This window comes from Ochotona curzoniae, unplaced genomic scaffold (assembly GCF_017591425.1).
Source record: "Ochotona curzoniae isolate NIBS_2020 unplaced genomic scaffold, NIBS_Ocur_1.0 contig_883, whole genome shotgun sequence".
NCBI classification, from domain to species: domain Eukaryota; kingdom Metazoa; phylum Chordata; class Mammalia; order Lagomorpha; family Ochotonidae; genus Ochotona; species Ochotona curzoniae.
Window position 1 is genome coordinate 28,424,689 of NW_024466599.1, and position 14,855 is coordinate 28,439,543.

Below are 14,855 nucleotides of genomic sequence, written 5' to 3' on the forward strand. Positions count from 1 at the left end.
CTACATCTTTTTCCAGATCACTCATCTAACCCAACCCAGGGTATGCCTGGCACCTTGGCTGGGTAGTATTGGTGGGCATACCTTGAACTCATAGGATTCTTCAATGATCACTTCTAACTTGGTGTGTTCTCCCAAGATAGGGCGCCCCATTTCTGCAATGCGCCTCTCCTCTTCCTCTTTGCTGGTCAGTGGCTGTCTGTCATCATATTCATCTGTGAAAAGAAAAGTGAGACAGTGAGTAATGTGTCCATTTGTATTGAGAACCTCCTACAGCCTGCTACCAAAAGCATGGAGGCATACCCAAGGTTGTACAAAACGGCCCTTAGTGAAGGTCATGAGTGTGAGGGAAGAATTGTTCAGAGGCTTGTTGTACTGAGCAGTATAGCACAGTAAGCGTTGATGGTAACGTCTCAGTGTGAGCTCATGTGAAAGTGCAGATGAGGAAAGTGATGCATGGGGGCGGGGCAAGTCACTGAGAAAGAGTTTGCACATTTTCAGGGCTCAGCTTACTGTTGGTACATGTTGCTGAAGGGTATGCTTGAGGGAAGCCGTAGCTAGGGTGACCCTGCAGAATGAAGAATTGTGGTCTCTCCTTCCTCCATTTTCGAGAGGGAACAGAAAATGCCCAAGGGACAAAGAGGTGGTGAAAAGGACATTCTGATCTTAGCCTTTCACTTGGGAAGAGCCCCTGTTGTAAGTTAAGCATAGAACAACAACATCACTGGCAGTTTTAGTGTTTCCTTGCTCTGGTACAATATCAAACTGTGTCAGGAAAACCCTGACCTTACTGAGCTGCAAGTAAACAGGGAGTGTGAAGGTGAAGCCTTAGGGGTATTACCATTCATTCCATATGTGAGCATGATTATTTCCAGAAGCACCGCATAGTGTACACACCAGGAGAAGCCAGCAGAGTGCTAAGATGTTAATGGATTCAAGAATCCCCTAATGAGGGGGAAGCTCACAGTTGGCTGTCTCTGCATGTTTGTTAGGATGAATTCCAGACTGGGAAGGCCAGGCGCATGAGAGGGGCACATACTAGTCTTTTAATTAGCTTCCCCCCTGAGGCCCAGGATGCTGGAACCAGACAGACAACTTCCTGTCCATGTCAAGCAGAATAAATACAGCCCCAGCTTGGCTGTGATGTCCTCACCTCTGGGACTCTGGGCAGAGCACCCAGGTCAGGAGTTTGTTAGCTGAGAAGACATCCAAATGAGAGGGTCTTCTCACCCAGGCTTCCTGCCTTCTTTACTTAGGAATTAGTGCTTCACACCTCCCATTCCTGGAGAGCCATGGCTTCTGCTTAGCTAGGGTCCCTGTTGAGTGGGGCCTCGTTTGCTGTACTAGTGATCACAGAAAATAATTCCTAAGACAGTTGGCCACTGCATTGAATGTGACTCAATGTAATTTAGGTAGGAAAAAATGGAGACAGTGTGTCGCAAAGGAAGTGTGGTCTTTGCTTTCCACTTCACAAAATAGGAATTGGAACATGGTACTAAAATATGGATAGTGTGGTAAATGAAATCAAATAAGGGTAAGCTAATTTTTAAAAGGATTATTTATTTGAAAGGCAGAGTTAACACGGAGAGAGGAGGAAAAGACAGAAATTCGCTCCATCTGCTGGTTGTCTCCCCGAGTGGCTGCAACAGCCAGGTCTCACTCCTGAAGGTAGGAGTCGGGAGCTTTAGCCTGGTCTTCCTTGTGCATGGGAGAGGTCCAAGGAAGGCAAAGTGCCTTCCCCTGATTGTTCTCCCAGGCCATTGAGGGAGCTGGGATGGAATTTGATCTGGTGTCCATATGTGATGTGGCACATAAAGCCACATCGCCATGCCAGCCTGTGAAAGATTCTTTTTTATTTAATCTTACAATCTTTTATTTAAAAATTTTATTCTGGGCCCGGTGTGATAGCATAATGGTTAAGATCCTCACCTTGAACACACTGGGATCCCATATGGTTGCCAGTTCTAATCCCGGCAGCTCCACTTCCCTTCCAGCTCCCTGCTTGTGGCCTGGGAAAGCAGTCGAGGACAGCCCAAAGCCTTGGGACCCTGCACCTGCGTGGGAGACCTGGAAAGAAGTGGGCTCCTGGCTTTGGATTGGCATAGCACTGGCCGTTGTGGCCACTTGGGGAGTGAATCATCGGATGGAAGATCTTCCTCTCTGTGTCTCCTCTTCTCTCTTTATCTGCCTTTCCAATAAAATAAATAAATCTTAAAAAATTATTCTATTTAATCTACAACTACTTGTTACCTTTTAAGATAGAGAAAACAGTTCTCAGGTGCAGATAATGGACAGAATCTAGCTAGAACCCAATAACATTTGTTTCCATGATCAACTTTTGTTTTATTTTCCAATTATGGCAAGCGATCATAGTTTTTCATGTGTTAGTGACTTAAAGTTGTGTCCTAAGAACCAACTAAGTGAAATTAAAATGTGAGGCAATGTCAAAATATATTAAGGAAGCAATAAACATAGTTGGCAGGTAATCAAAGCAAAATTGCAAAAGAGATATGAAAATGACAAAAATGTAAGAGTCTTATCAGATATCATACTAACCTAAAGGAATGTAGAACGTCTTAGCTGCAAACCACACTCTTTCCCTATCTGCTCGTCAAAGCTTTGCTATTTCCATCAAATTAAACCCTCGTTATTTTTCAAGACTCACATTTTATTACATGAACTATTCCCTAGTTGACGATCAGAGACTCAACACCTAAAACTCTGGATACAGGAAGAAAAGGAGTATGTGGAAATTGTGATCTCACCCACCTTCCTGTAGTCCTTGATCCTATTTACCCTAATCACCCTAATCACCTATGTAAAAATATTCAAAAAACAATTAAACAAGTAGAAAAATTAATGTTATAACCTTACATTGATTCCGTAATATTCCTTATGTATACTGAGCAGGAACTCTCATAAATCTTTTTTAAAAATCTAAGTTACTTTTATATACAAACACAGAAAATGAAATTTGCTGGAATAGAACAATGTTACCATCTTTGAATTGTCCTCACATCCAGCAGAACCTATCAGATTATATAAAATGCAGTAGGTGATCAGTGAGAATTTGCTGTGTGACCTTCTAGCTCCCGGTTTGTAAAGCCTCCTTATTGCACTGTCCATTTAAAGGTTACTTAGTCACTGGATACATGTCATTACAGCCTCTTCTAGCCCTGAGCCTCCAACTCTCAATAGCTCAATAGCTCATATACATGATGGCAAGATGGTATACAGATGGACAACATTTAGTGCAGCATGGTGAGGGTTGAGGCACCAGAGTGGAGGAGTAACTGGGTCTGCCCCAGGGAATCGGGGGAAAACTAGGACATTGGTTTGGGACATGAGCAGGAGAGAGTGATGGCAATACCTAGAAGGGTGGGAGTATGGACATGAAGGAGCATAGTGTGGGAGGAATCATTTTGTTCTTAAATCTGTATATCTGTAATACAAGGGATGTGTTCACTATGTATAAACAAAAACAAAAAATGACTAGTAAGGTGAGGGAATGCGTTGTAAGTAGAGAGAAGTCAGAGCTTACAGACACAGCCAACTTGGGAGGGACAAGGTTATTTACACTTAAGATTTGTAATGAATGTTTAAGAGATAATTATATTTGCAGGCAATTGAGACATGGGAGCTGGCTAACTAGTAAGTTAGTATGTATGTTCTAGATTGTTTACATTGGCCAAAAATGGGGTATGATCTCTATTTTTAAAAGTATTCCTGTTAGAAACATTTATTGAATAGGGAAATGGTTTAATCACTTTTGTTCACTCTCATTTGTTGTGTTGTTTCCTTTGCTTTTGAACACTTGATCAAAAGCAGATCATCGCATTATGGTCCAAATCATTTTCATTTTCCTTGTTATGCAGAGTAATAGGCTGTGGTTTCGGTTGTGGTTCTGAGGCAGAGAAAATTAATTCTACGTGCTTTTAACACATATTCCTTTAAAAAATACCATATTTTATTGAGAAGTTGGGAATATGTTACATAATTGTAACCACGCAAAGCAATTTAAGAACCAAATGCATAATATTTAATAAGCACTGTTAAAAGTCAGCATTGACTGGACACAACTTAGTGCTGGCATAAAATTACCAGTAGAGGTTCTTTCTCCTAATGGGTTTTGCAAGCAATTACCAATGAAGAGTACCAGTGGGTACCTGGGATTTGGGGAAAGCAGAAGTATGTGGAGCTGCTTAGAAGCATTGTGGTTCTTGTTCATTTCTAATGCTTTCTGGTTCCAACTGCATTTTAAGCAATGTGGGGATTGCTACTAGAGAAACCCACAAAACTCATACAGTCTATCTCAATGTAGACATTGTTCCCAGGCAGCTACTGGGGGTACTCAATTATATAAATAAAACATGTTCATCCTAATGAAAAGGGAAAATGGCCAGTGATAGAAGAATTTGCTTAGCATAATTTTGATACTTTATTCAGAGCAATGTTGACAGTCCCAAAGCAGAGATCTCTCGAAAGTTTCTAGTGCTTTTCTGTCTGTTCTGGTAAGAGATTAAGGAGTCTGGTACTTCTTTAAGATTTATTCCATCTTATTATTGGAAAGGCAGATCTAAAAAGAGGACATACAGAGAGAAAGATCTTCATTTGCTGGCACACTCCTCAAGTGGCTGCAATGGCCAGAACCAAGCTGATCTGAAGCCAGGAGCCTTGAGCCTCTTCTGGGTCTCCCACATAGGTACATGTCCCAAGGCTTTTGGCCAATCTCTGTTGCTTTTGTAGGCCATAAGCAGGGAGCCAGATGGGAAATGGATCAGCAGGGATACAAATTGGTGCCCATATGTGCTCCCATGGGATGCAAGGTGAGGATTTGGCCACTAGGCCATTGTGCCAGGTCCAAGTCTGGTACTTTTATTTCCATGACAATATTAAAGAACATGTCCATAATGGGGGCTGGACGTTGTGATTAATGGATGCAGGCATGGGATTGAGGATGAGGAAAGTGCCCCTGAGTTGGGGAGTAGTGTTTCTACTGCTATTGCCCTTGATGGACAAGGGTGGTGACTGAGGAGCAAATATTCCTGTCCTCATGCAAGACTTAGGGAAAGGAGATGATAATCCAGGCTCTGAATCCATAGTAAATCTCAGAGACTTGTATAATCCTCTGTTGACACCATCAATTTTTTGTATTTCCCCTATGGAGAAACCCTACCGATGTAAAAACATCTGTGCACTACTTGGTTAACATCATGTCGTCCGGAAACAAGAATAGAAACCCCTGGGAAAAAATACAGTTAAGCTTTTAAAGATTGTTATGATGATATGTGGGATGAGAGACTCATGAATAGGAGTTATTACCAACAAATATGGAATCTACTGAAACTTGAGAGCAGTTATTGGATCGGTGGTTCCTGTAAGTCTATGCTGCTCACCCTCCTGCCCATCCACCCCCAGGGTCCCCTGTTCCACCTTGATGTGGTTGCATTTTGTTACTAATCCTTTGGACTCTCAGATGCCAGAAAAGCCACTGCATCCCATAATAAGACTTTAAATAGGACAAAGGCCAACATATGAATTTAATGTCAAAAGACATAACACTTGAAGACTCTAGTTTCCAAGGACTGTGATAAAATGAGTACCTGCAATGGTGATTACAGTAGAGGGAATAGGATGATCTCTAGCATGAACTTTCCTGAAGACAGGTTGGCCTAGCAAAAGGACAGGTAGAAAATCAGCAGAGTAGATTGCACTATTTTCTGTCACATCTTTGTGGAATTAGTAAGCTAAACAGCACACCAGATGCACACATTGCAAGCAATGTTAGTAGGAGACTAAATGGTCACAAATCACACTTTGGGTCAAAGATAGTTTTTACTGCAGGAAATTGACACAGATCGCTCCTCACAGATTGGTCCAATAATCCATGGGTCAGATTATGGAGACTCATCCATATTCCTGCAGGTGCCTTAGTTAGAGTACCCAGATCCCTAAAGTTACTGCTTCCAGAAGAATCATGAAACAGAAAGAATTTAGCATAATGTCAGTGTCCTGATTTTAAAGCATATTAATATTAGTGGTATAGTTGGAGTAGGCTGTTTTTCTGCATGTAAAATGTGAATAACTACCCACTCTGTCATGTTTGTCTAAAAGTCTAGTAACATAATACTTGGGACCATGCTTACTCATTCTATTTCCCGAGAAGTCTGAACAGGAGAATGTTATATGCATTTGCAAATTTTGCAAGGATAAGTCACAGCATAGACAATAACTGTTGGAACTAACAAGGTACAGGGTTTTCGTTGAATTACTGGTTCAGAGGCCTTCCAGATGCATCTGCTGTTTGCTTTGATCAAGAGGGAATCAGAACTGTCCTGGTAATCTTGGCACTCAGTGCCAACTCCATTGCTTGTTTGCCATCTAAACATGTGAAAAGCATTTTTTTTTCCTCAGACTCATTTTTTTCTCAGTTGCAAAATGAAATATAGTTGAATTGGGCTGTGTACATCAAACTCGGGGATTGGAGTGATAAATTTTCAACTGTCAGTATTTTCACTGTTGGGTTTTCTTAAAAAAGGCATGTAAATGACTTATGATGTGTATAATAATTAGAAGAATAATATTAAGGACAATATTGATTGCTCTAGGGTTATAGCTATATAACTTAGAATATTTGAGGATCAAATATACCCTTTCTTCTTTATTTTTAAAAATTAAGAATTCTGGTTCAGTATAAGTATTTATATATGTTAGTTTATACCATTCCTCTTAGGTTTCAAGTATAATGGTATTTAGAAGATATAGGCCAACTTTGGATTGAAAAGGTGTTCATTCTGAAATTTTAAGATGAATGAGGGAAAGCTGGGGCTGGGAAATATTTCATTAGTGGGGTTAGGATAGGCAGTACACTCTTGGAAACAAAGACAGACGACCTGGCTCCACACCTTGAATAGTTGATTTGGGACAGACCAGTGAAGTTCTTGAAATGTTCGTTCCCTCTTCTATCAGCGAAAACAACAAAATCCTATCCTATGATGTTAGTGAGCAACTATTACAATGAATAGTAAGTGTTTCACTGACTTTATTTAGCCATATGGCAGGCAGTTCAAAGTGAGAAGCGATCATAACTCCAAATAAGATTTTTTTTTTCAGTGAAGCAAAGTTTTGTAAATTCCCAAAGCCCCTCCAAGCTTTGAATGTCCACTACTAATTAAAATCTCCAAAATACTGGTATTAGGCTGGGTGGCAAATGACTTTTCAATTTTCATGTACTTTGCTTCAAATCTAGATGCAGACTTGTAACTGTGCATAAGTCCACAAAAAAAAAAAAAAAACTGCAAGCAAACCTAAGGGTTGAATTAATTCTTCTCTATCGCCCCTACCACTCAGAAGTCTTCACTTCAAAGCCTTAAATGAGCTTCAAGCTGCTTTTCTCTTAGTAGGCTTCCATGTCAGAACTTCATTCTGGAGTGTCAGAACAACATGGATCTGGACATTAGCTGTTAATAAAGAGGGGTCCTGGAAGGTGGCCCTTTTCTAGGAAAGCAAGAATGGCCAGGCCACTGCAGACATTGCCATAATATTCTGGAACATCTTTTTGTTTTTATGCATCCATTTCAAGTTTTGGAAAAAGGTCATAAAAGAAAAATTGTTTTTTAGATTGAAATTTCAGCCAATAGGAATAATGTATTGAAGAAATGATAGAAACCTTCAGATGAAGTGATTCTATCATTTTGAATGTAATATGTGGCCAAGGTAGGAAATACTACACATTATTGAATGGAAATTATAGAACTCAGAATGAAATTTTAGGAAAGAAAAAAATTAGGGTCTCATTACCTGAGGTATAGAAAGGGAAAGTGATTCAAGTGATATAGCAAGAAGGCCTTAAAAAAATCGTAATATAACTGGTAAAGAAAATCAGAAAATATCTGTATACGTCAGTGCATTTAACAGGATATTCTTGAGTCTGGGATATTTTCAGTTGAGATCTCATTGCCAGACACCATAGAAGTGACGTTACTGCTGGATAGGATGCTATTTCTATGGTGGCTGACTTAAAAAATATCACAATGACGTCATAAAGGCTGGTTTGCCAAATCTCTACCTTCTTCAAATCTTTGAACGATAACTAATTTATTTTGGGGTGACATAATCAAAATATTTCTGAGATGACTTGAATGTGTTCAAGTGACGGTGAGAAAAGTTTAAAAATGCAAATTCTTGCAATTGAATTAAAAAATAATCATCAGTGGTATAGATATCAGAAAATATTACTGGGAGATCTTTAGAAAAATCAAGTTTAAGAAATCCTGTATGACGGCTTCTTTTGTTTCAAACAGCTATCCTTTTTATTTTTGAAAGATTTATTTTTATTTGAAAAGCACATTTTACAGACAGAAAAGGAGAGAGAGAGGTCTTCAATCTACTGTTTCACTCACCAAATGGCCACAACGGACAGAGGTGAGCTAATATGAAGTTCAAGGGGCCAGGAGTTTCTTCTGGCCGCTTCCCACATGGGTGCAGGGTCTTAAGGACTTGGGCCAGCCTTTGCTGCTTTCCCAGGTCACAGACAGATGGATCAGAAGTGGAGGGCCTGGCGCGGTGGCGCAAGTGGTTAAGGTCCTCACCTTGCACGCCCTGGGATCCCATATGGGCGCCTGTTCTATCCCGGAAGCCCCGCTTCCCTTCCAGCTCCCTGCCTGTGGCCCGGGAAAGCAGTGGAGGACGGCCCAAAGCTTTGGGACCCTGCACCCGCGTGGGAGACCCCGAAGAGGCTCCTGGCTTCGGACCGGCATGGCACCGGCCGTTGCGCTCACTTAGAGAATGAATCATCAGATGGAAGATCTTCCTCTCTGTCTCTCTTCTCTGTATATCCACCTTTCCAATAAAAAAAATAATAAAAATAAATCTTAAAAAAAAAAGAAGTGGAGCAGTTGGGACACAAATTGCTGCCCAGATAGGATGCTGGCACCGCCAGTAGCTTGCTTTACCACCCTGCCAACCCCTAACCTTTTCAACACCTTACAGTCTGAGTCATTTTGCTGTTAAAGACTATGTCCAGGAGATATCAACAGTGAAGAGCAACAGTTCATGTGAAGTTTCTCCCATATTTAAAATATTCCATTTTGGACAGAATTATGTTGGAACTCCTTGCTACTGAGTTTCCACAATACAACCTATTTCCTGCCGTGGTATTTTTATTAGTAGTAATTTTAGAAAGATTTCCTTTTTCATATTTTTTTTTCTGAATTTAAAATTTTAATATCTGTACAATGTATTAGAAAATTCTTTCACATTTACTCATGATACTGGGCTGTGATATTTAAGATACAAATGTAGGGCAGTAGAAATACCCTCAGCCTGTAGTTACAAATTAGGGCTACTTTATGATATTTGTCCCTGAATCCACACAGATAATTCTGAAAGGGTAAGAAGAGAGTTAAGGTCAACAAGGGGCGCTGCAAGGAATTAGCAAAACCCTACTTCTGTTTTCTTATATACAAATGGAGGTTAAGTAATGTGGTCAACATGGAGCCAGGGCTGCGGCTCAGCAAGTTAAGCCACCATCTGTAGTATTCCACATTAGAGCCGGGTTGAATCCAAGCTGCTCCATTTCTGATCCAGCTCCCTGCTAACGTGCCTGGGAGAACAGCAGTGCTTGCATTCCTGCACCCATGTGGAAAACCCAGGCGGATTTCCTGACTCTTGGCTTCTGCACTGGCACAGTCCTGTCTGGTTACCGCAGCCGTGTGAGGGAGTTAACTAGCAGTTGGAAGAGCTCGCTACTTCTTCCTCTAACAATTTCAAATGAATAAATTGTGAAGAAAAGTGCTGTCAACACAAGGTGATGCTAATCTGGATTTAAGACTTTAAGACATCCTGAGATTCTACAAGTTGTTTCCAGTATGACTCGTGACCATATTTACAGGAACACATAAAGCCCCAAAGTGCAGCTCTGCTGGGCGTGATGGAATCAGGTAGGGATTGTTCTGCTCTCTCCATACTTGATGTTATCTATTACGAGGAACCAGTTCTTGTGCTATAGACCAGTCTTCTATGTCAATTCCTGTGCTTATTCGAGGCCAATGTTATTACTGCTATTCTTTGTGTTACCTACCAGCATCCACTGCACATCATTGGTGCTACGTGAATATTTGAGAATTAATGTAAAATGTAAACAATTAGTCTCTGTAGGAATTTTCCATCAAATAAAGACAACACACATGTTACTGTATAAAACGTTAGGTGTGTAAACACCAACAAGAATACACCCTGTGCCACAGATACGTTAATGTGGGTTACACGGCATGTGAGTTGGTTTTTTTAAGAGCATCCGGGAAATAATTTTTTTGGATTATCTTACCACACAGGTATTTTCCTTTATTAAAAACAAACAAAAAGGAGAAATGATTCTTTTTAAATTTACCAATATACAATAAGACAATAAAATAAAAATAGATAGTATTAGACTTTCAAAATCCATACCTGTAATTGTGAAGCCACCTAAAAAGGAAAAGAAAAAGAAATGAATGTTAAAAATGAAACACTCTAAATGACCTAATACTAAAATCCCACTGTCTGGTAACCCACCCAGGATAAAAAGACCTTGTGGAATTGCATCTTAACATTCTTAATTTAAGATGTTGACCATCTAGTCATGACTGAATCACAAATTATTTTACATTCTGAAATTTTGTGCACAAACGTAATTCTTGTGCATACCTAGGAAATCAATGATTTTTAAAAGGTTTATAACCTATAAAATATAAACCATTTGACCTTCATAAAAGAGGTCAGTGGCTCTCTGTAACAGTATTTCTAGCAAATCGATAGAGATTAACATCAGAGAGATACCGTGTCACCTGACAGAAGTGGAAAATAACCTAGAAAAATGGAAAGAAAATGCAAGAAATGAAATGCTTACCAAGCTCATTCAACAACAGGGCTGTGAAGAAACAAAGACAAAGACAAACACAGAGTAAGAGACCAGATGAGTAATGAAAAGAGGAATATCAGCAGAAAGAAGTCCAGGCAGATCTACCTAGAGTAGTGGGGACCCACTGTTACAAATTGGCGCACCCCCAAATAATTTGACAAATGAACAATTCCCAAAGAAGTGTCTACACACGGGTGTGATTAAAGAAACAACATACGGGGTGAAACAATTTTGCCTAGTGGGACATTTCTATTTAATAACTTTTAAAAACGGACATAGGACCAGGAAAAAGCTCTCTCTGGACATTTTAGTGGATGATATTTTGCCCACCAAGAGTTGCTCATGGTTTTAAGATTGTTAAAGTCAGAGTCTCAGTAATTAATGCTGATTGATGTGTCCTTTGCTGTGACTTCTGCACATTAGCAGACAGTGAACACTTTTAGAGGACGTAACACTCATAGGAGGTTGACAAGGCAGGGACAGTGTGGAGAGCATACTGTAAGTCAGGGTGTGCGCTGTCAACCCAGACGGTCCTGTAGCACTTCACTTCAGCAAAAGCTACCTGGATGATTCCATCAAGTAGATTACTTCAAGGTTCAGTGTAGGTGGGGATATTAAAACTACTGTTTAGACTCCGTTTTCCCCCTTTTGAGGGTAGCATTAGAGGATTCATTCTTATACAAGTCAGTACTTTTATTTATAGTGAGAAGAATCCACCTGGTGAGGAGAACAAACTGGATAATGCTTTCAAGAAGTTTTAATTTGGTTTTACATGAGAGCATATCTTACTAAAATGCTACTGAAAGATATGCCTCCAGGACATATTTCCCTGAGATGAAAGTGCTTTCTAGGAACACATTTACAAGTAAGTAATAGGCTGGATATTCTGTAAGCAACTCTTAAGTTCTTACCAAAGGACCATATCCTTCAGACTAAAGAAAACTGGTAGGACAACGGTCTCATATACTCGAATGTGGTGCATTTTAAATGCTGTATTTGTCATGTCAAGTGAACATGAGAATATTGATAATGCTATTCTTTAAATATACCTGTTGTTATTTTATAAACCTGGGTTCTTTAAAGAAGTGTAACTATTGAATTCTGATGTTTTTCATTAATTGCCTTTGGACCTATCCAATACTACATACATGCACTAAGTCTTTTTTTCTTCCAATTTATGTTGAGATATGATTGAAATGCTATTGAGTAGTCATTCTCACGTTTTAGAGAAGACAATAATTTTAGCCACTGTGTGGAGTGGACCAGAGCAGTGAAAACTAAATGTTTTTTACTATGATCATTCAGAATTATAAACATTATATCCAGTGTTGATTAAATCTGGTTGCAATCAAGGTTAGTTGGCATGTCCCAAAGAAAATGGACATTACTTGGTGCATTTGTGAATTTGGGAAGGGGAATGAAACTGCCAAAGCTTCAAAGGCAATGAAGTATAGTATTTGGAAGCCAAGGAAGAAGAGAGAGTTAAGTGTGAGAGTAAGGAGACACGGAGAGAGAAGAGTACAATTTCTCGCTGGTATGTCTTTGTATACTCTCACACCTTTCATTCCTCTTCTTATCCATTTTGGTTCCTCAAGCACAAGGGAGAAACTGCACTCTTTCTCATATTCCTCACGGTCAAATATTCTAATGGTAATGATCTTCCTGTGGGAACACAAGACAAAGGCAAAACAAATGGTTGGAGTCGCACACTCATGCTCTAGGTGTTCACCAAGCCAGATGTTACTGTGATGTTATGGAGAATGGAGAGCACACAGGCCACCTCAAATACGTAAAAGGGCATCTGGGAGACTTTTAGCTGGTCTCCCTTAAGCTTGCCTTGCCAACTGATCATTGTAATGTTTTTTTTTTTCCCCTTGTTTAGTAGTCAGATGGTACCATGAATTGTAAAGGTCAATCAAAACATTGGCTCCATTTTAAAATTGCATAGCATTTGCACCAGTGTCCTCAGACATACAAACCTGACTTTGCTGAAAATCACCCAAGAGGTCTGAGAGTTAGAGTGATGACAACTGGCTGCTATGGCTGAAGGCCAGGCCTACTGTGGCCCCAGGGGAGAGCCCTGCCCTGTTACATAGACGGAGGCCTGTGTGCATGGTTAAGTCATGTTCTGAAGAGTGCAGGCATCCAGGGGTGGCACAGGCCAGCAGAAACTGTCCAGGTCAGTCCTGGAGCAGCTCCCCCACCTTTCTTCTCACTCATCTCCACCAGGCGGGGCTCTCCAATCTCAAGGAAGAAGGTCTTGTTTTTCTCATATTCCTCATCATCAATTACCTTGACTGATATTGTTTTGCTGAAACAGAGAAGAATAGAAATTGACGAACCGGAGGAAGAGGAAGGAGAGGGATGTAGAATAGAGCAAAGCAACATGAATGCATTGCACTTCCTGCAACGTACTGGGAGTTTCTCCTTCAGGAATGGGAATACAGTAAGTCTGAAAGATGGGAGAGGTCACAGAGTACATAGCTCTCCTGCTCAGAGTTATGCAATTACTGTGGACTAAGTACAGCACGTAATCCTCACAGGTTCATCACCATTAGGAGAAGGAAAAGCAAAGAAACACATTAATAAGATACGTTACTTGGTTAAAGACTTAATAATCAGCTGGTCTCAACTGTACCCTAGAATTTGCTCTTGTAGAACGAAGGGATCAACAGAGTTTACCTAAGTGATAAGGTAAACTTATGTCTCATTTTCCCCCTCCCGGTGCTTTATGTATCTTCCAAACATCATGATTCTGCTGCTAAGTTTTATTGAAATAATAAGTGTGTCTATTTCAGAAGAAACAACAAGCCTCTATCTAAACCTATCTTACCCCAGAACAAAGCTTTTATTGCATTTTGCCAGATTTTCCTCCTAGACAAGACAGCAAATTATTCATGATTTATTTACTTCTCTCAAGATGGGAGTGCTGGCCCCGAAGCAGCTATTCTCAGAGTGGGGTGTCAAGTGGAGAGAATCATTGTTACAGCTCTTTTCTTCTCTCCCTAAAGTTGAGTTTGAACTTCCACTGCGTGTGCCAGTCATACTACTTTAAACCTCAGTGATAAAGACATTTCAACAAGAATCATTCCTATAATCCAAGTGCTTGCCTTACAGTCATAGGGCTGTGAATGACTGATACAGCAAATGCAAATATTATGCAAATCTCAACTTCCCATAAGTAGCCTAGGTAACTCTGAAAATAAATCAAGGCTAGTTTTAGTTAATAAGGACTCAAGAAACTCATGTATGGGTATTACTTTAGAGCCACCTACATAATGATTTGTCTTTGAAACTATTTTCAAACATTATCCAATGACATTTTAAATTAAAGTACCTGAAAGTGTTTTTTTATAAAGTTATGAGGACATGCCATGTTTTAGCTTTTTTAAAGGATTTTCTAGCTCTTCTGCAAAGAAATTGTTTTATAAATTTTTATTGATCAAAGTCACCCAGTTTTGCTTAGACTGATACTAGGCAAGGAGGATTAGTCTTCCATTCTTATGCAAATATGACATCCATGAAAGTGGCTTTTTAATTCTCTAAATTTCCTAGCCTCTCTTGTCATGTAACTAAGTCTTGTTTTCCTGGCCTAGCATTATAGAAATGAGATTAACCATTCTGTTCCTTTGAAGCCTAGGATACAGCCTCTGTTCCCCGGTTAAAGAACGTTCCTGCATGATGCAGCATCACAATTTCTCCTGCGGAGTAGGAGTCCATGAATGTGCTCTTTCAAGTGAGTTCTTTCATCAATCACTTTTCTCGAGTAAGAAACTACAAAAAGTATGACCGTTGTAATTCCATGTAATAGTCATCAGTCCCTAGGTAACTTCTAGAACTATGTTCTGTATGTCACCTACATACCTATTTGTAAAGGTATCAACCTGCCCTGATTAACACAGATGTTTAGTTACTACTTTATATCCAAAGTATTAGAAAAAGCACGACAGGAGATAAG

At 39.9% G+C, this 14,855-nt stretch overlaps 1 protein-coding gene across 20 annotated transcripts in view; it reads right to left on the bottom strand.

Annotated features, from left to right (window-relative positions):
• The window catches only part of SLC8A1 (solute carrier family 8 member A1), a 243,303-nt gene that overhangs the window by 41,425 nt on the left and 187,023 nt on the right, over window positions 1–14,855 (bottom strand). The window contains exons 2-7 of one of the 20 annotated variants that reach the window (XM_040993128.1): window positions 13,102–13,208; window positions 10,886–10,906; window positions 10,447–10,464; window positions 10,325–10,339; window positions 5,601–5,669; window positions 82–212 (exon numbers count right to left, since the gene is read on the bottom strand). In XM_040993128.1, coding sequence (XP_040849062.1) covers window positions 82–212; window positions 5,601–5,669; window positions 10,325–10,339; window positions 10,447–10,464; window positions 10,886–10,906; window positions 13,102–13,208 — 361 coding nt within the window. Of the gene's footprint in view, window positions 1–81; window positions 213–5,600; window positions 5,718–6,090; window positions 6,105–7,165; window positions 7,176–8,761; window positions 8,777–10,324; window positions 10,340–10,431; window positions 10,465–10,885; window positions 10,907–11,444; window positions 11,456–11,614; window positions 11,642–12,453; window positions 12,560–13,069; window positions 13,209–14,855 lie in introns of all 20 variants that reach the window. The other 19 variants (XM_040993129.1, XM_040993127.1, XM_040993130.1 and 16 more) reach the window with 19 other exon arrangements.